Source organism: Cibotium barometz, chromosome 17, assembly GCF_041138505.1.
Source record: "Cibotium barometz isolate CiBa-2024 chromosome 17, ASM4113850v1, whole genome shotgun sequence".
Taxonomy (NCBI): Eukaryota; Viridiplantae; Streptophyta; class Polypodiopsida; order Cyatheales; family Cibotiaceae; genus Cibotium; species Cibotium barometz.
The window spans coordinates 21,189,105-21,209,926 of NC_141062.1; the positions used below are offsets into that span (position 1 = coordinate 21,189,105).

Genomic DNA, 20,822 nt, shown 5'->3' on the forward strand with positions numbered 1-20,822 from the left:
AGCAAGATTATATAGCTGAACATCTTTCCGTGATCACAATAGAGAACCTAGTATTAGGAGTGGATGATGAGTTTACAATTGGTGCCATTATTCACCATAAGCAAGCAGAGATATAAGGAGAACCTTTGAATAAAGTGGACAACTATCCAAAATGGGTAGCAAACATCAAAATACTTAATCAATGGCTCCTCAGAAATTAGCATTTCCATCACATACAACGAATTACCCCAATTTTGGTTGCTCACAAAGAGACATGTTTTGCCAATTTTTTGAGTCATCATAAGTACTAACTGCAAACAAAAAGTTCCCTTATTTTAAGGAAATGGAAAAGATGTGAAATGTCATAACAAAATTTAAACAGAACACGATGTACACAGTGAAAATTTACATTCAAAGGGATTAATTTCAAGGATTAACTACACAGTATGGAGCTTTGTCAAAGATTGATTGACTACACAGTATGGAGCTTTGTTAAAGATCAAAATTGTTAAGGGAGGCCGCCTTTAAAAACCAATTTACACAAAACAAAGGTAAGCATGCATGTTGTGATGGCACCTCCTTCGCCTGCTTGAGTCGCTTACCTCCACTGAATGCCTTGCTTTACAGATTCAAACTGCTGCAGAATAAAATACGTGGGCACCACTGACTCTACAAAATAACAAGAAAAATTGGAAGAGTTAAAAATTTTGAAAGAAACCTACTCTGTTAGAAGGTAGAAGAAATTCCTTCTTCTTAAAATGAAATGTGGCTTTCGAAAAAGGCGTGCCTGCACACTTGGTCTATTGAGAGGGCGCACACACTGGCCCATACATATACATGCGTACATGCACATATACATACACATGCACGCATGCATAAGCACATACATACAAACATGCATAGACACACACTTAAACATGAGTCAAAAATACTCTACCTATATGTATGGAGGAAGGCGAATGTCGTAGCATGATAACTCCACAGAGCAGCTGTCTCGATTCAAGTTCTTCTTGATGATCCAACCAGAGCCTTCTTATTCATTCCTGTCATAAGTGCACGAGTACCTGCTCCTGCTTGCATGATAATCTAATGTGAAACCTGATGCCTTTCTTAACCCACATGTTGCGCCATTGAGTGCCAATACAATCCATTGGCACAGTCATCTGTGAGTTGTCCTGATAACCTCTTCTTTTCAGAGGCCAGTAACTCAGCACCAAGAGGGCCTTAAATCTGTGTTTTAGATGTCCGTGCTGAAGGGTAAAGCTTCCACGGTGCCCTTCCTAAATGCACATAGGTCTTCAAGGGTATTCAGGTTTATATACGGACTGACATCGTTCATGCTCTTTTTGCCACCTGGGCCCACATACAGGGATCTTCTAGTGCTGCGTAGACAAAATGCAGCAGATTTATGAGAGAGTGGAACCATGGTATATTCTTCTTCTCCACTCCTACGGGGGCTTTCATGGCAGCTTAGTGCCCCCGATTGGTTGAGATCTCCTACCTCTTGGCTTGATATCTCCCTTTGTATGATTTTATTCTACTTAATAGAAGTCTCTTTTCTGCAAAAAAAATGAAATGCTCATAGGTGGTTATTTTCCATACATTTTACATGATGTTCCTGCAGAACGATATCGCCACCATGCAATTCCATTCTGTACAAAAATCCCTACAAAAATCTATACAACACGCTTTTTCTTGGTGCCCCTTCATTGATCTGAACCTTCTCCTGTTTTGAGTCAACTAATAGAGCCTTCAGCGTTAACGAATTGACCAGTTTATGTAAATGCGCATTATCGACAAAAATGTCCATCAATGTTTTTCTCATCTTCTCACCACTACCCCGTGTGACCTGTGAAAAGCTGCCACCATCATCATCCACCTCATTGTGAGGTCCTGTTACTCTAAAAGTCTCCCCAGTTACCTCATCATCATCATCCTCTTCCTCTGCAAGAAGCTGTGCCTGCATGATAAGGTCCAGTGAAGTTACCATCAAGGAAGAAATCTCACAAGCACAACTAAAACCTGCAGTGCAATTACATGGGCTATTCTAAGCACCAATTTGCAGAGCAAGACCTCTCCCAGTATCTGTGATCTGACACATTACAAAGAAGCCCTCAACTGATTTGCCTTAATCGCTACTGATCTCTTGCTAAATGATTGGTGATTAACCTGGTAATTAATTGCATCATTATCTCTTTAATTAGAGAGTTCAAATGAAAATTCAAATCTCTCCAAATCAATTGCAAATTTCATTTTAAGTACAAAATCAAACCTCTGCTATAAGGAGCCCTATTCGACTGTCTGATGTCATCAGCAGGTCCGCAGCATCTGTCACAGCTGCATTATTCTTGCCACCCCTCGCATCTTCTTTGGCCAAAAAGTCTACCGTGCACTGTTGCAGCCTCTCACGCAGAGCTCCCACTTCGCGTAGAGTTTTCACTCTACTTTCTTTTTGCTTCTGCTGCTGCTGTACCTGTGCCTGCAAATGCTTATAGACAAGATCCATCTAGTTAAAAAAGGGGCTAGAAAAGCAACAAAAATTATCCTCATCCAATACTTGTGCCTATGTGCTAGGGTTTACAGAAATAGAGAGAGAAAAGTGCAGCCAAACTCAAACACAAGCAATTACAAGTAGCCCTATACAGGGAAAATGTTTACAACTTAATTTTCAAGTGCAAAATGTTACTGAAAATGGTGATCCCTAATCTCAGCCCTAACACTGCTGCTAGATGCTAGTACTCAGCCCAATGCCTTGCTGCAGGTCTGTTTCCAACACCTCCAATCAGCCCTTACATGGCTGCTCTTGATTGTGTGCTCCAAAAAATGTGAGATGAACAAATGAGGATCCAAACCCCTTTTGATTGGGAAAAACATGCCAAATAGGATTCAGGTCGGTCAGCCCTTTTTACCTTTAAAAACAACATTCCAAATGCTGTAATACTGTGCCCGAAGGGTGTCCCATCCATGGGTGCCTTGCATGGATACTTTTGGGCACCTTCAGGACTGCTAAATTGGCCCCAAATCAACCCCAAACTAGACTGTCCAAACACAACCCACACAACATGTCCACCACCGCCTACTTGCAGGTGTGTCACATTCTCCCGCACTAAAACTCCAATTGTCCTTAATTGTACGGTATCCATACAAAGTGTCCTCCCAATGAAGGAAAAGATGCAGGCTAGTCTCATCAAAGTTTCCAACTGTCCCAAGCATTGTGCAACCACTTTGTGCCCACTTCTGAGGCGATTGAGGGGAGGCGCATGCTCTTCAGGGGTGCATGAGGGCTGGTCGGCTGGTTTTCAGCCTGTTGGCAAGTTTCTACAGCCATCCATCGCGACTGAAGTTCACCAGTTGCATGGGAGAAGCTGGCCGACTCTTTTTACATGTTCTCCACTACTGGCCGGCTGATTTACAGCTTGAATGCTGGACACAGGTTAAAAAGAGGGAGGAAGAGCTGGTCGTGGGCTTCTAGACACTTTTCCTTCCAACCAGAGGTTTGCAGGCTTGTGCACAATTGCTAGTCGCTTTCTTCTGTGGCTACTGAGGGCTGGTTGATTGCTGAAAACAGCCTTTGAGGGCTGGTCGACTTGCCCTATGAGCTACACAGAAAGAAGATGAAGATGTTGAGTTGTCCCGGGCTAATGTGGGAGTGCTATGGGCTGTCCATAGTTGTCCTGCATGTGCTTGATGCCGGGAATGCTCACTTGTGCTGAGAATTGTCAGCAAATTCAGATTATGTGATGCTTTCTTGTTTTCATATCGTATTGGAAGAAACAGGTGCAGCCAATGGTGAACCCTGGGCACCCGCAAAGTTGTATTGGAAGCAGACTCCTTTTTGGTAATCTAACCATAAAGGGGGGGGTCAGCCCATCTTCAGGCCTCTAGTGTGGTGTACTGTGCAGATTTGTCATCTTGTTTTATCTGCCATGCATATGTGTATTCTCAGATTTCATGATTGATTAGATTTTCCGTGTTCAATTGCCCCTTCCGTTTACATTGGTATCAGAGCCTGGCTTTCTACACAGTTGTGCCTAATATGATGTTGGATATGGCTGTAAGGAGTCATTATCCGTGAGAGAAGGTTGGGATTCTGAGGTAGCCCTCATCTTATTGTCGTGCCTCAAAAGAGGTTACCTTTGGTTTAAGCGGCAGTGAGCGTGTGGAAAGACTTCGTGGCCCTCCTGTCTGTGTAGGGGCACTGTTGCACCCTTGCAGTCTATTCAGTATCATACTTGGAAAACTGGTAGAGAGCGATTCCGGGGCAAGGAAAATTCTTTTCTTTCTGAAAAGCTGAAAGATACATTGTGGCCAGCTAGTCTGATCATTCTATGGAGGACTCTATCACCTGTATTCGCCGCATGCGGGAAGAAGATAGAGACAGGGATCATGTTGGGGCTTTGGCGGGTAACGATCCACCGTTATCTTCCAGGGCTGAGGATCAGCAGGATATTGATGCCTTGATGAATGAGCTCGAAGAGCTCCGTGCTTTGCAAAGAGATCCTGATGTACAGAGGGTCATAGAATCAAAGTCTCATGTCAAGGCTGATGTGGTCACTTTTGATGCAATTGCCCAACAGATGGGAATCGACAAACCTCAAGAGTTGGCTTTTGCTTATCTAAAAAGCCGTGGCGAAGTTGTTTCCGATGATGAGGGCAAGTGGGTCTTCACACGACAGCCTCAAAGGCTATCCCGTGAAGGGAATTCCGATGATGTTGTGAGAGGGCATGCAAACCGCACCAGTGATGTAAGAGGGCATGCAGTCCAAGCAAGTGATGTAAGTGGGCATGCAGCCGAGGAGATGATGTACATCGACATGCAGCTCGTGGGAATGATGAGGGGTTTTCAGCCCATTTGAGAGATGCAGAAGATCTTCATGCATTGTCGGTGGTATCTCCACCTTCTAGGTATGCTCTTGCTCCTAAAGTTCCATCCAGAGTGGAGGGTGTTACGCGGGAAATCAACCCTAGATCTGGGCATCGTCGCCAACGTAGGCATGATGAGGAGGAGGATGTATTAGAGCGTCGGGATGCCCGTCATGGCAAGAAGGCCAAAGAGTTCAAATCAGGGGACAAGGACATTAAATTCGAGAGCTATAATGGAAAGTTGGATACTACCAAGGCACTTGCTTTCATAAGGCAATTTGAAATAGTGTTTTGCACTGAGGAATTTACTGAGAAATCTATACTCAGGCATGTGGGTATGCATCTTAAAGAGACTACAAGTGATTGGTGGATGGCAAAGCTTTTGGATAGGACAACTGCCCGTACATGGAGTGCTTTCAAAGAGCAATTTTATGATTGGTTCCTTCCTCCTCACTTTGAGAAGGATGTACGAAAGGAATGGGATTGGCTAACACAGGATGAAGGCGAATCCGTTTCTTCTTATGTTTCAAAGTTTTGGCGGATTCTTCTCAAGGTCACACCTTTCATGACGATTAGTGAGGACGAGAAGAAAAGAAAGTTTGAGTCAGGGCTGCAAACGAATCATTCAAAAGAGCCTTGCAGTGTACCCCCACAACACTTTACAAGAGCTCATACACTCAGCAACTTGGCAAGGGAGCATCAATAAGACAAGAATTCAGCTCATACAAGGGAAAATTCAGAGCTGGAAATGAGCAGAAAAAGGGTGGACAGCCACCTAAGTTTATGTCTCATGAGTCCAAGGATGCAAAAGGGGGCTCAGAAAAGAAGCCGGGGGGTAAAAAGGATGATCCTAAGCTGTCTAGACAGTATATCTTTGATTGCATGAGAGAGGGAAAGTGTTTCTCATGTGGGAGCAAAGATCACATGAAAGCTCAATGCCCCCAGAATCTCAAAAAGAATAATGTGCAGGATGCCAAACCAAGTGTGAATGTTATACCCGATGTTCAAGGTAACCCTATGGGATTTATGCAAAGCTTGGGGCAAGTTAAAGGACCAAACCGCTTTATTTCTTTTTGATAATGCCTCAACAGATAACTTCATATCCATACAGATAGCTGCTGCTCTTGGGTTAAAGCTTGAGGAATCGGGCATGGACTTTGATGGAGATGTTGCCTTTGAGGGCAAGGAAGTTAAGGTCACTCCCATCATTAGGAAGCTTCGCATACAGATTCAAGGATTTTTGGATCATGAAGGATCATGAAGACTTCCTCGTGGCACCACTTACAGGATGTGATGTGTTACTTGGGATGCCTTGGATTACCGTTTGGATCCCAAGATTTTGCACAAAGAAAAGAAAGTTATGTTTACTCATAGGGGTAGGGAAGTTTGTATTGATGCGGGTACTACTGGGAGTACCATACCCGTTGTAAGCCATATATCTATTTCAAAGGCAATAAAGAAATCAGCTTGTTCTTACTTGGTCTTTGTACGTGATAATGTTGAGCATGATGTTGTAGCTCCCGTAGATTTCTTAAGTGAATATGCTGATTGTTTTGCCGATTCACTTCCAGGACAATTACCTCCATAGAGACCAGAGGATCATTGTACTGACATAATCCCTGGGAGCTCTCCTCCTAACCGACCTCCTTATAAGGTGAGTGCTGCCCAACAGGAGAAAAATCATGACTCAAGTAAATGATCTACTTGAGAAGGGGTTGATAAGGCCAAGTTCTTCACCTTATTAATCTCCAATTTTACTTGTGCAGAAAAAGGATAGGACATACAAGATGTGTGTTGATTATAGGGCCCTTAACAAGATTACTATCAAGAACAGGTTTCTGGTTCCCCGAATCGATGATATTCTTAATAAACTTGAGGAAGCTGCTTGTTTCAGTCACATTGATCTTAAGAGTGGTTACCATCAAATTCGAGTGGTACCTCAAGATGTGCACAAAACGGCTTTTCGAACATCATTTGGATTATATGAGTATTTGGTTGTGCCATTTGGACTTACGAATGCTCCCGCCACTTTCAATAGAATGATGGACAGAATTTTTAGACCTCACCGCAAGTTCACAAAAACTTTCTTTGTTGATATTATCATTTTCTCAAAGAGTGAGGCTGAACATAAAGAACATCTTGCCATTGTTTTTGAAGAGCTAAGAAAACATAAGCTTTTCATCAATGGGAAGAAGAGTGAATTCTTCTTGTCAGAAATTCACTATTTGGGGCATATTGTTTCCAAGGATGGAGTACGCATGGATCCCGCAAAGATTCAAGCAATCAAGGATTGGCCAGAACTGCAGAATGTGCATCAAGTTAGGAGCTTTATTGGTTTATGCTCGTACTATTATCGATTCATTCGACACTTTGCTTTCTTAGCTTCACCGTTACATGATCTAACGAAGAAGAAAGTAGCATTCCGTTGGTCGAAACCCGAAAAGACAGCTTTTCAGAAGTTCAAGGATGCCATCATATCAGGGCCAGTTCTTATTATTCCAGATTTGCGTAGGCCTTTTGTGGTCAAGTGTGATGCATGTGGAGATTGCTTGGGGGCTGTTTTGAACCAAGAGGAACATGCAGTGGCTTTTGAAAGCCGCCGCCTGCAACATGCAGAATTGTATTTGCAGGTTTATGAGAAAGAGTTGTTAGCCGTTATTCATGCCCTTCAAACATGGAAGCATTATCTTTTGGGGGCTGAATTTATGGTAAAAACAGACCACCACAGTTTACGGCACTTTCTTAAACAGCCTAAACTCTCGGAAAAGCATCTAAGGTGGGCAAACTTCTTGTCCGTGTTTCATTTTCAGATTTTGCATACCCCGGGCAAGAAGAATTTGGTGGCGGATGCTTTGTCACACAGGCCACAAGTGCATGCCGTAACTACCACCTACCACCAGGACTTATCAGGGATGCCAGATATGTATGCTTTGGACTTAGATTTTCAACTTATTTGGGCTGATTTGAATCATGGTACTGCTGTCCCATCTTATTCGATTAGAGATGGGTTTTTGATGATGCAGAATCGTATTTGTGTAGTGCGTGAATTATGCCAAAAGGTGTTATGGAAGAGTGTCATGCTCCGCCATATGCTGGTCATCGTAGTATTCTGGCTACTACACAAGCTTTGGAAAGATATATTTCTTTTGGCCAGCTCTACGCAGGGATATTTCTTTTGGCCAGCTCTACGCAGGGATATTGAAGCTTATGTGCAAGAGTGCATAGTGTCAGAAAGTCAAGTTTGACAGACACAAGACACCTGGATTGCTTCAACCTTTACCCATTCCACAAGAAACATGGAAAAGCATTGCTATGGATTTCATTATGGATCTTCCGAAATCGGCACATGGAAATGATGCTATATGGACTATCATAGATCGTTTTAGCAAACAGGCACACTTTATTCCTGTGAGGAAAACAATCTGGCAAAGTTGTTCTTAGCTCAGATTTTCAAACATCATGGCATGCCCAAGTCTATTGTGGGGGATAGAGATCCTCGGACTACCAGTCTTTTGGCGGGCATTGTTTGATAGTATGGGCACAAAGTTGAGTTTTTCATCAACCTATCATCTCAGACGGATAGTCAGAGTGAAATAGCAAATTCAATTGTGCTTGATTTGCTCAAATGTTATGTATCTGAGCAGAAGTCAGATTGGGAAAAGTATTTGCCATTGGTTGAATTTGCATTCAATAACACAATGCATTCTTCAACTAATAAGGCTCCATTTGAGATAGTCTATGGCAAGGTGGTGCTTCCACCTATCTTACGAACAAAAGATGAAATCTTTGCAGCAGATGAGTATGTCCGTGATTTGGATACTGCGCTTGCACAGGTTCAGACAGCCATAGAAAGATCTCAAGCTCAGCAAAAAAAGGCAACTGCTAACAAACACAGGCGAGAGGTGGTTTTCAAGGAAGGTGATTGGGTATTACTAAAGTTTGAGAAAGCACGTCTTCGGAAGCGGCCAGGTAAAGAAGGCCGGTTTCCTAAGCTTTCAAACAGGTATTACGGGCCATTCCAAATTTTGAAAAAAATAAATGAAGTGGCATATAGATTGGTATTGCCCGATCACTGGAAAATCCACAATGCCTTTCATGTCAGTTTGTTAAGACCTTATGTGGGACCACCTCCTATGGAACCAGTTTTGGAAGATCCACCTGAAGTGGATAAACTTGAAGAGGTATTGCAACCTGAGCAGATAGTTTTTCATAAAGAGCACAAGCATCCAAGTGGCAAGCTGGTGCTTAGGTATCTTGTGAAGTTTAAAAACTATTCGGCTATGGATGCAAAATGGATGGACGAGGATTATTTTGCGGATTATCGAGAACTTCTAAATGCCTACTTGGAAGCTTTTGAGTTGCGGTCAACTGCTTCGAAGCCGGGGGGGAATGTCACAAAACTCCTTACAGCCTCTATTTTTCTACTGTTCATGTGGAGCCTGACATGACATACATGTATGGCTGGTCTAGCCTGACATGGTGTGTCTGTGTGGCATATGGAGCCTGACATGACCGTACATGTATGGCTGGTGTAGCCTGACATGATAGTACATGTGTGGCTTGTGGGGCCTGACATGGTGTACATGTATGGCCATGGAGCCTGACATGATGAAAGTCTCTGGGACTAGCTATCTTGGAGATCTTGTGTATTTATGTTCTCGGAAGGTTCCGGAAGGATCATGAGCCTTGGACATTTTATCGGATACAACTGCGCAGATGGGTGTTTCTTCCAATATAATTGCACTCATGTGTGTGCATGACTTTTATTTTATCTTTGGATGACTTGTCTTGTTTGCCTGGACAATGCGTGAGATTTTTGCCTGTGTTGTCCATGGGACCGGGGACGCCTGGGCACCCTTGGGACGTGTATGTGCACACCTGTTTGGGATTGATAGGTGGTCTACATGTGTTTTGCAGGTGGTGAGGATTCCCAAAAACTCAATTTATAGCTTTAGGAGTTCACATGTTAATAATTATGGGTGCAGGTTCACACTCACTTAAAAGTGATCAGACAACTTATAAGTGAGTACACATTGAGCATGACTTATTTAATACACGTGGCGGCCAAAGACCGGGCAATGGACATTATTTGGACTCCCTTCATGTAGGCGTCCCTTTCTGGACCAGAAAAGCACACGTGTGGGCTATTTTCAGCAGGGGAGCCTCCAATATTAACAAAAACTCCAGATTGAGGGAGGCGCATGCTTTTCAGGGGTGCATGAGGACTAGTCGGCTGGTTTTCAGCCTGTTGGCAAGTTTCTACAGCCATCCATCGCGACTAAAGTTCACCAGTTGCATGGGAGAAGTTAGCCGACTCTTTCTACATGTTCTCCACTGCTGGCCGGCTGATTTACAGCTTGAATAGAGGCTGGACAGAGGTTAAAAAGAGGGAGGAAGAGCTGGTCGTGGGCTTCTAGACAGTTTTCCTTCCGACCGGAGGTTTGCACGCTTGTGCACAACTGCTGGTCGCTTTCTTCTATGGCTACTGAGGGCTGGTTGACTGCTGAAAACAGCCTTGAGGGCTGGTCGACTTGCCCTATGAGCTAGACAGAAAGAAGATGAAGATGTTGAGTTGTCCCGGGCTGATGTGGGAGTGCTATGGGCTGTCCATAGTTGTCCTGCATGTGCTTGATGCCGGGAATGCTCACTTGTGCTGAGAATTGTCAGCAAATTCAGATTATGTGATGTTTTCTTGTTTTCATATTGTATTGGAAGAAACAGGTGTAGCCAATGGTGACTCTGGGCACCCGCAAAGTTGTATTGGAAGCAGACTCCTTTTTGGTAATCTAACCATAAAGGGGGGGGGGGGGGTGTTCAGCCCATTTCTGGCCCCTAGTGTGGTGTACTGTGCAGATTTGTCATCTTGTTTTATCTGCCATGCATGTGTATTCTCAAATTTCATGATTGATTAGATTCCATGTTCAATTGCCCCTTCTGTTTACAGCATCAAAGAATATTCGTGTTAACTGTTGGGTGGAAGAGGAATGGGGTGTCTCTTATCACTGATGGCTGGAGTGACTCTCACTCTCGCACCATCCACGGTATTGTGGCTTATTCACGAGGTGGTGTGCATCCTCACATGATGCATCTGAACCGGGGAAGAGCTCCGATGTACTTGTGGAGGAGTGGGCAAATGATGTTGACATTGACACCATCGGTCCAGAAGATGTGATTCACGTCATAGGAGATGGATCCCCATACCACATTCACTCTTGTATCACACATGGGCTGAAAAATTTGCTGAAGGACATTGGGGATTCGCAATGGTTGGCACCTGTTCTTGAGAAAGAGAGAGAGATTGTCAGTTTTATCACTCGTCACCACTATATTCTCTCAGAGTTCAGAAAGAGGTCTCCCCAAAAGGATATCTTAAAACACTCTACAACCCGCTTTGCCTACAATTTTACTATGTTGGAGAGGCTTCAAAAGGTGGAAAATGTTCTGAAACAGCTTGTGGTGAGTGATTAGTGGATTACTTGGCCCACCTCTCGTTCAGTTACAAGAGATTTAGATAGAGAGAGAGAGAGAAGGGAGAGAAAAATGGGAATAGGGGTATCACAGAGTACACCACGCTAAGCGGGGAACAGGTCCCGCCCCCTTTTCAAGAATTTATTTCAGTAACAATCCATGGGCTTTTCCAAGCCAGGACCAATACAATATCAAACAAGAGTGTCGATGTCAAGGTCGGGCTGAAGTCGATGTCAAGGCACAAGATAACTGATGCCGAGCTCACCACAAGGATGACCCACAAGAGTCTTATACCGGGCTAGTACCAAAACCCAATGTCTAAATCAAACTGATGCTCCAAAATATCCACAAGGCTCTCCACACTCAATCCGGACAAAGGCAATCCCAAGAGGCTCACACCAAGGTGGTGAGTATGTGTCTTCACAAGGCAACCCCTCCTCCTTAGGGGTTTAAAGAAGCTAGCCGTGGCGACGCTCATAGGTGTGCACTGTGGCTAGCGCCGGCACCGGCACCGGCACCGGCACCGTATGGAGACAACAGGCAATACACACAGGCGGCGCACAGGGCAGAGGCGGCGCACAGGGCAAACGGCAGCGGCAGAGTTCACAGGGCAAAGACGCAAGGCGGCACAACTGCAACGCAAGCGGCGGTGCAACAAGGCAGAGATGGCAAAGAGGCGCTGCTAAGGGAGTTGTAGCGGTGGTGACGCTACTCCATACGACTGAGCAGAAACAGCGGAAGGCAGAGGCGGCGCATAGCGCGGCAAATGGAGGTGCAAGATGCGGCGCTGCTCACTAGGCGGTGCTGAGGCAGTTGCGACAGGTGTTGACAGGGCAGCGCTTAGCACAAGGTGCTGGAGATGCTGTCCGTACAGAGGCACAGGATGGCGGAGAAGATAATAATGATGTTCTCCACAAGGTTGCTCGTGCTCTTCACGGGGTTGATCTCAAAAATTCTATGCTCCACCATGAGAGTACAAGCTTCTTATATACTTGACGGGGAGTCCATGCTTTTGCCTTGCCTTGCTTTTGTTTTGCCGTCTAGCTTTTGTTTTATTTTCTTGCTTTTGCTTTGCCTCTTTGCTTTGTTTTATTAAATATTAATAATAGTCAAAGTTCTTGATTTGTGCTTTTTTTAAAACAATCTTTAGGGCCTTGCTTTTTGGCCCTGGAGGCTGCTTTTTGAAAAAGCGGCTTTTAGCTTTTTGATCCAGTTCAATGTCCTCTTTCCAATGGTGCCCTCAGCTTTTGGTCAACATAGTTTGACTTTTTCCTTTTTCTTGCTTTTTGACCAATGATGGTGCTTTTTCCTGTGCCAACCTAAAGATCCCTGTTCCCATGTGTCCATCAACATGTCCAAGTGTCCGGGCATGAGTTCCATCATGTGAAAAGAGCTTGGAGGACCAAATAGTTACAAAGGTGCTGAATAACTGGTCTGTTGATGGTTTTAGAGTTCTACTGCGTAAACTTTGACATATTCTACTATAAGCTGGCTGTTTCTGATTATATTCTGTATGCCTCTCAGGTTCATAAAGGTGTGGATTGGACAGTGAGGGTCCACACGTGGTACAACCCTATCGGGGAAGTGGGTATACCAATAAGGACTCCTAACTAGCAGTCGCACAGCATGCCCACCTCAGTCACAAAGTTATTTGCTCTTTATTGGAATTTGGTTTCATCTGGGGTTTCTTGATCCTGGTTTCTGCAGTGGGGAGGGTTCTCCCATTAGCACAGCCATGGAGAGCCACTACTTGCTGACACTAAAGAGCATTGTGGGGGTCCAAGCATCATTGCCTCTGTAGCTGTGCAGTGTAGCACAAAAAATACACAAAAAAAATATGTGGATGATCTCAATCATCCCCAATCATCCACCACAACCCTCATACAAGTAAACCAACTGAATGCATACACTCTTAATAGCTAGTACAGTTCACCTTCCAGTAAGGGCCACCTTACTGTGAAGCCAAAAGCATGCACTTTTACCTCTAATTCTTTGTTGGCTCTCAAGGCCACCTCCAAATTCTGTTTGAGCTCTGGCTGAGATTTCCTCAAAACTTTTATTTCCTTGACAAGAACCTTCGCTTCAGCCATTGCTTTTGCTTTTATGTTGTCCCTGTCCACCTGCAAGAGTTGAAGCTTTTCTCTCATTTCAGACAATGCATGTTCAGCCCGTCTGTTTTCTGATTCAACAGCTTGTAACCGCTCTTCAGTTTGGGTTCTGCCCTCCTGAAATTTTTTTGGAAAATAAAACATTTGACATAACGAAAAAACAAATCAGCAAAGCAATTCATTGGCAAAGGTTAAAGATTAACACATACTTGGGCTAATCGAGCCGCCTCCACAGCTCTGGCAAGGGAAACCCGAGACTCTTCAAGCTCCCATTGAAGGTTCATGTATCCCTCACGTTCTATGGACACGGCTTGCTGCAGACTCTCCATGCTCTTTTGCTTTACCTTGTTGAGTTCCACTTCAAGGTCTTTCACCTTTCAGAAAACAGCCTCATTAATAGGAGATTCAAAGGAACTCTGTTCAAAACAACTCTTAACAAATGCCTTCAATGCACCTTTGTTAACAAAAACTCTTTGACAGCAGTTTCCTGGTTCAACCGTGCAACCAAATCCTCTATGTCGGCCCTTGCTGTGGTCACTCTCCTCTGTAAGGTGGCTAAAACCCTCCTCAGGTTTCCTCTCTGATCTATGGGTAAGAGAGCCTGTACAGCTTTCAATATCTCTCCATCAAGACTGGGCAAACCTTCTGAAACTTGGTCCCTGCCATCACCCACGGGTGCAGAGGAGAGTTCACTCCCACTAGTGAAGCTCAACTCACTTGCATCACTGTCCATTGAGTGCCTGCGACCATGCCAAGAGCTTTGCTTCTCCCCACCAAGTGCATTCAAAGACGTCGACTCTGCCCCTTCGTGTATTGTTGAAGTTGGGTCTGTCAATGTAAAATTGTCTTCTGCCTCAGAGAAATCATTCTCTGATTGCTGGGTTTGCACCTCCTCTTTATCAATGCCTTTCCTTAGCCAAGTTTGCAGCTCCCGCCTGTCCGTGTCTTTCTTAATCCAAATGACAAACATAAACAACACAAAACACAAATCAGAACTTAGTAAAAGAGTGCATGAGGAGGGGGAAAGCTGCAAGGGGAAGAAGTGTGGAATGGCATTAATAACAGCTCCTAGTACAAACTCATTATCATAGTTTTTAGCCCGCTTCATACAAGTCCCCAGACAGGAAAGGTGTCCACAGCTTTTTTCACCATGTGGCTGGTGCCTCTTCACAAGGGAGGGTGGACAAACAAAACATATAAACTGTGCATTACAGCACTCGCTTCGGGAGGTTCAGGTACATGGTTCAACTCATCCACTTTTAGTTTCCACTATACAATGCATGTCCAAACTATTCATGCTAGACTTTCTATGTAACACGCAACTGGTTTGATCGTGTAGCGCACAGCAAGACCTTCTTTATACCTTTATGTTAGTGAACATGAAGTAATCCACTTTAATCTTTAAACACAGGAGGTAAGGCTGAAGAGAGAGAGAGAGAGAGGGAAAGAAAGAAAGTTATATTATACGTCTTCGAAAGACCCATTGGGTTTATGAGACCAGAAGTGATACAATAGTGTCCATGTAATCTCATCACGATACAAAAGAAAACAAAGACTAGAGCTATGAGCTGGGAATGTCAAATCCAAGCAGTAGAGCTGAAGAGAGAGAAAGAAAGATATATTAACGTCTACAAGAGGCCAAAGTGGCCTATGAGACAAAAGTACCAATACATCCAAAACTGGAGGAAACTAAATGTCCCAAGTAGAAAATGAAAAGCATAAACTGAAAAACAACTAGCTATAACACGTGGCCAAAGAGGAACTAGTGGCCTGATACAACTACCAGAAAAAGGCATATTTGATAAAAGTGTGGAACTAGAAAAAAGGTAGGCTATGGGAAGCAGCTAAGATAGACTCATCCCATAATGTCTCGCATAGGCCGATCCAGCATAGACAGGCTGAAGCGCTGAGGTCGTGCCAATATCGCATGTATCCTCTGATAATGTCTCTGCTGGGGCCGCAGCCGAGCGGATCATGGATGCCGTGCTCTACATAGCTCTCCAGCTCTGTCCAAGGTGACTCCTCAAGGTGGCTGCGTGGGCCCAATCGACTCGTGGTCAACGGTGCGCGGGGTCACTGCTACTCTGAAGAAGTCAGTAAGGGTGCGCTGGCCTGTGTCTTGGACATGTCCCCTAGGATGTGGTCTCAGTGTTTCCGCAGCTCGAGGAGAAAAAGCCCAAGGCAATGCTGGTTTGAGTAGTCCATCACTATGGACAATGGCCCAAATCCATCTCGAAAGAGGCAATGAAAGCGCCCCCCGGATCTCGTAGTACACTAGGCACCGACATATGTAGTGCTCCTCAGTCTCTGGCTCTAACTGACAGAGCTGGCAAATCCGATCCTCAAGGGCAAGGGAGATGGCTCCATATCGACCGGTCTCCATCAAGGGATAAGTGGAGAAGATGCTCTCGGTAGAAAGCCATCTTCGTCCCTAGTGGCTTGGCCGATGTGATCCATGTGCGTGCTATGTGTAGCTAAATGATATCCATCCTGATGATCTTGTTGAGCTCACTCCGGCTCAACTCCAGGAAGGGGGAGTCCAGGCTGAACTATAAAGGTGGAAGGCGGTCCATATGCATACCATGTAGCTGTAACCATGTGCTAGTCTGGGCATACCAGCACTCCGTGTCGCCCTATGATGCGAGCTGTCTGGACAACTCTAGTGCGAGTCTAGAGTATCTGTGCCTAGAGAGGCTCCATAGCCTATGTATGAAAGTGACCGTCTGGAAGAGGGCCTTGGCTACGATCGGTGGGGCTCCCATCTCTGCCCGGACTATCTCATGTGGTACTGATGATTTACTCCTGATCATGCGGGAGACCATCATTACTAGTGGTCTCTCCATCTGCTCCCACCCATCATAAAACTCCCCTCCACTCGAGGCTAGTTGCTCTGCTATAGATCCACTCCTCCGCCTATGATAGAGACTCAGCCCCTAGATGGGAGCGCCGTACAAAAGCACTGGTGTAACCAACGTGTCAAATAACCAGAGCTTCGTCCGAGGCTCATGAAACTGGATGTGTACACACTAGCTCTCCAAGGCTCCGAGTGCAGCATATACCCACTAAAGGGCCCTGAGAGAGAGAGAGAGAGAGAGAGAGAGAGAGCAAAGATGACACCACATTGCATCCCGATATACCCACTAAAGGCCCCCCTCCCACAAGCAGGAGTATTTGATTTATTACTTTGGAGAAGTGTTACAATGCAGAGAACTTACTGAGTATGACTGACGGAGACTGCCAAACGCAAGGACAACGTGGACCGGACATTTGTTGTGTCAAATCCCCATAGGATCTCCTCGTAGAACGCTCCTGGTACAAGACTCGAAACCTGCAAACAAACCAAACAAACGTGAAGGGGGTGCAGGCCTAGCTCACCTCCCAACCTTGACAGCCGTACGCAAGCCCACATGTCTTGGCTGTCCCCACCGAGCCACGAGCTGAGCTAACTAGATGGACGTACCTGTTGGAAGGTTGGCGATTTCGAGCTTGTGATCTATGGCTAGAAGGTGCCTTGGATTATCCCATAAGTGGAAGCATGGGAAGTTGAAGAGCCATATATGGGCTAGAGTGGCACCTTGTCATAATCATCTCCTCCGGCCGGTGTTTTGGGAGGCAGCTCACCGGGAGATGGGAGCCCGGTGGCTGCTGCAGTGCCCGTTGGGGGTGTTCGTGGTGCTCGATGGTGATGCGTCTCCTACGTGCGTTAGTCTTCCGCTGCGCATTCTGACAGTACCAACCAATCTCTACCTCGTGACGTCCCATACCGCCATGAAGCTACCCTCGCAGGCCTCGAGACTGTTGCCGACCTTGGCTACATAAAGCAAGTGCTCATCTACACTAGATCCAGGCTCGTGACCATAGAGCTCTAACAAAGACACACGAGACTCCATGAACTAGTGACTAACCTTGGCCACCCTTTTATAGGCTCTTGGCGAGTCATCGGGCGTCCACACTTGGATGCCCGCCCGTCCATACTTGGGTGTGCACTTTCCCCGCCCCCCCTTTCGTTCCCCGCTGCCCCCCCTCCTCCGCCTCTGCCTTTCGCTCCCGGCCCCCCCCCTTCGCGCTTTCCCCGCCCCCCCCACCCCCCCCCCCCCCGTTCGTTCCCCGCTGCCCCCCCCCCTTTTCGTCCCCCCCCCCCTTTTTTCTCCCCCCTCCCCCCTCTGTTTTCTCCGCCCATCCCTCTCCTCCCCTCCCCGCTCCATTTTCTCGTGCAGCTTGGCTCTTGCAGGACCCCCCGTTTATCGCTTCGCCCTCGACTCAGCTTCAAACTCTGATGGAGGCTCCTCCCGCCCCACCTCAGAGGGACTCTTCCACAGCCCCCTCGCCCGCCCCTGAGGATACCCCCATTAGGCTTTCTCTTTCGCCAGAAGAGGAAGCGAGCCTCGCCGCAGAGGTGGAACGCCTCCAGGCACATTCCACCATCTGCCGTATAGTTGGCACCCGCCCCAGTAGGGGGGAGATCTGGGATCTACTCTAGGCCCGCCTTCTTGCAGATGTGGGCAAGATCCTGGACGTTCAGTTACTGGGCCGCGGACACTACCAGATTGAGTTCGAGACAGCCCAGAGCGTGGCCCAGGTCCTAGCCATGAGTCCCCTCGACATCAAGGGCGTTCCGGCCTTCTTCAGACCTTGGCAGCATGGTTTCGACCCAGCAGCGGCCGAGCAGGGAGAGCGCCTATTCCATGTTACAGTTTGCTTCCCTGGACTTCGCCGCGAGTACCTTCCGCTCCTTTCTAGGATTGGATCATTGGTGGGCTCGGTGCTTGAGACTGGCCCCACAACAGCTTCAGTGGTGGCTAGAGCAGCTGGCCTACCTTCGGTCAGAGTTTTGGTTTCTGACATCTCCTCCCTTCCGAAGGTCATTCAGGTACCTAGGATAGTTTTCGGGGCTCCCGAACCAGTGTTTTATATGCAGGCAGGTCGGCCACCTAGCCAAGGCCTGCCCTCGCAGGAGACCCCGACCTTCACCGCCGCAGCAGAAGCAGACCCCCGATGGCCCGCCCACAGATGCGGCTCGGCAGGCAACACCTGCTCAACCCACAGAGACCTCGGATCGGCAGCCTGGACAGGGGCGCCATAGAGGGAGACAGCCACAACAGCATGCCCAGAGACCGACCACGCAGCAGCAGTCACAGCCTCAGCATCACTCGGTTCCAGTGAGGAGCAGCTTCGCTCCCCTCCAGGAGGAGACCCCAGCGCAAGCTGAGGATCAGGAGATGCCAGCACCCCCCCCCTTCGCCCTCCCCCGTCCCCCCCTCCCGCCTCGCTTCCACCTTCGCCTCCTCTTGTTCCCGCTCCCTCTTTTTCAGCGGCTCCTTCTCCACCCCCTTCTCCCCCCCCTCCTCTCGCCTCAGCTCCCCGGGAGACACTGGCAGTTCCCTGGCGCTCACCTGCAGTCCGGCGGGCACTGAGCACCGACCTTCCTCGAGCACCGCAGAGGAGACCTACCATGCCGATTCGTGCTTCACGGATATCCTCTATCCGCAGTCGGCTGAGTAGTCTCGACACTAGACAGCGCTCGGAGGCTTTCGACTACTCCTTCACACGCCTCTTTGGAGCGGAGGGCCCCCATGAGCCAATACCCATCAGAGTTCATGTGGTGATACCTCCGGCCTGAGGGGAGGAGGCACTTGATTCAGCGGTGGCCTTCTCCTTCCCTCTTTGTGGCACTAGCGACCGGAAGTGGACTCTGGATCTCGCTCTTAGTGTGTTGAAGACTCAGGCAGTTGAGTTTTCTCACCATGTGAGCGATTTGGAGATGACAGATGTGATAGGCCGACTCTGGGAGTTGGCACATTTCTTTGATACCGGGAGTGCGGATGCCTCCGGGATTCGACATTTGGTGGTTCGCATAGTGGCAGACCTAGCACGAGACCCTGGCTATGTATGCATACATGAGGTTTCTCTCTCCGAGCGGGAGGTAGTCGCTATGGGACACAGCCACTGGCGCCTGGTCTGAGACTCTTGCAGCACACCGGGTGGGCAGATTCGTAGCCGCTCGGATGGGGATTACTCGCCATCCAAGCCGCTTGCAAAGGCTCGCCGTATGGCTGAGACAGCCTCCACCTCAGCAGGTCATCCATGAGGATCATCTCATGGAATGTACAGGGCCTTGGCGGCGCGCACTATGTACGTTATCGTGGTTGCTCGAGGCAGGAGCTTCAGAGATGCCTGGTTGGGGGCAGTATTGATATTCTCATGATGCAGGAGCACCATTTGAGTGAGAGCAGGATTCGGAGATATGGGTCGGTGATGCCTGGTAGATGGGACACATTTTGGTCTGCAGGCTTTGGCCCCTTGGGTAGGCAGGGAGGAGTATGTATGGTCATTGCGGATGTATGACGGCAGGCCATTGTGGATCGTGGGGTCATTGTGCCTGGTAGAGCACAGTATGTTATTCTGAGGATGCACGATGAGCACTTTGGTGTGCTCAATGTCTATGCGCCCAACCATGCTAGTGCAAGAGCAAAGTTCTAGACCCTTAGTCCTCCGCTTTTGCACCAAGAAAAACATAGAGAAGCTACATGAACCACTCTCGAACCAGCTCGCTGAAGCTCCCGCCTTCGCCCCCCTGCGCTGCTCGACCATCGCCGCCGCCTTCGTTTCTTGCTCCCCCCCCTTCTACTCGCCGTTGCGCCCCCCCCCCCCCCTTCTTCTCGCGGTCTTGCCTGCTTGCGCCCCCCCTCCTCGCTGCTGCTGCGCCTCCCCCCTTCTCGCCATCTCATCCCCCCCCCTCCTAGCCTCTTCGCGCTGACTCACCCCCCCCCTCCCTCTTCGCCTTTTCGCCCTCCCTCCCCTTTTTCGCCTGATTCGTCCCCCCCCTCTCCGCCTGCTCGCGCCCGCCTCCTCTCAACAGTGCCCCGCCCCCCCCCCCTTCTCGTTGCTGCCGCCCCCCCCCCCCCCCCCCCCCCCCCCAGGGCTTCTCCTTGGGGTTTTTTCGCCCCCTCCCTGCTCTTTCGTGCCTTTCTTCGCCCTTCTCGTTGCTGCCCCCCCCCCCCCCCCCCCCCCCCCCAGGGCTTCTCCTTGGGGTTTTTTTCGCCCCTTCCCTGCTCTTTCGTGCCTTTCTTCGCCCCCGGGGGGGTTTCTGTTTTTTTTTTTTTTTCCTCCTCTTCTTCCGGTCTTCCGCCTCTTCGTGTGCAGCCCGTTTCTTGCAGGTTTCCCGTTTTCGCCTCACCTTCGCCTGAGCTTCAGACTCTGATGGAGACTCCTCCCGCCTCGCCTCAGAGGGACTCATCCGCAGCCCCCTCGCCCGCCCCCGAGGACATCCCCATCAGGCTTTCTCTTTCGCCGGAAGAGGAAGCGAGCCTCACCGCAGAGGTGGAACGCCTCCAGGCTCATTCCACCATCTGCCGTATAGTCGGCACTCGCCCCAGCAGAGGGGAGATCAAGGATCTTCTTCAG

General features: G+C 47.8%; 1 protein-coding gene across 2 annotated transcripts in view; it reads right to left on the reverse strand.

Moving 5' to 3' along the window:
- Positions 1-370: 370 nt before the first annotated feature.
- The window catches only part of LOC147629777 (PX domain-containing protein EREX-like), a 99,384-nt gene continuing 78,932 nt past the window's right edge, over positions 371-20,822 (reverse strand). The window contains exons 6-12 of one of the 2 annotated variants that reach the window (XM_086811286.1): positions 13,873-14,363; positions 13,628-13,792; positions 13,293-13,535; positions 2,252-2,458; positions 1,481-1,939; positions 917-1,361; positions 371-648 (exon numbers count right to left, since the gene is read on the reverse strand). In XM_086811286.1, coding sequence (XP_086667412.1) covers positions 1,646-1,939; positions 2,252-2,458; positions 13,293-13,535; positions 13,628-13,792; positions 13,873-14,363 — 1,400 coding nt within the window. In that variant the 3' untranslated portion in view covers positions 371-648; positions 917-1,361; positions 1,481-1,645. Of the gene's footprint in view, positions 649-916; positions 1,940-2,251; positions 2,459-13,292; positions 13,536-13,627; positions 13,793-13,872; positions 14,364-20,822 lie in introns of both variants that reach the window. The other variant, XM_086811285.1, reaches the window with a different exon arrangement.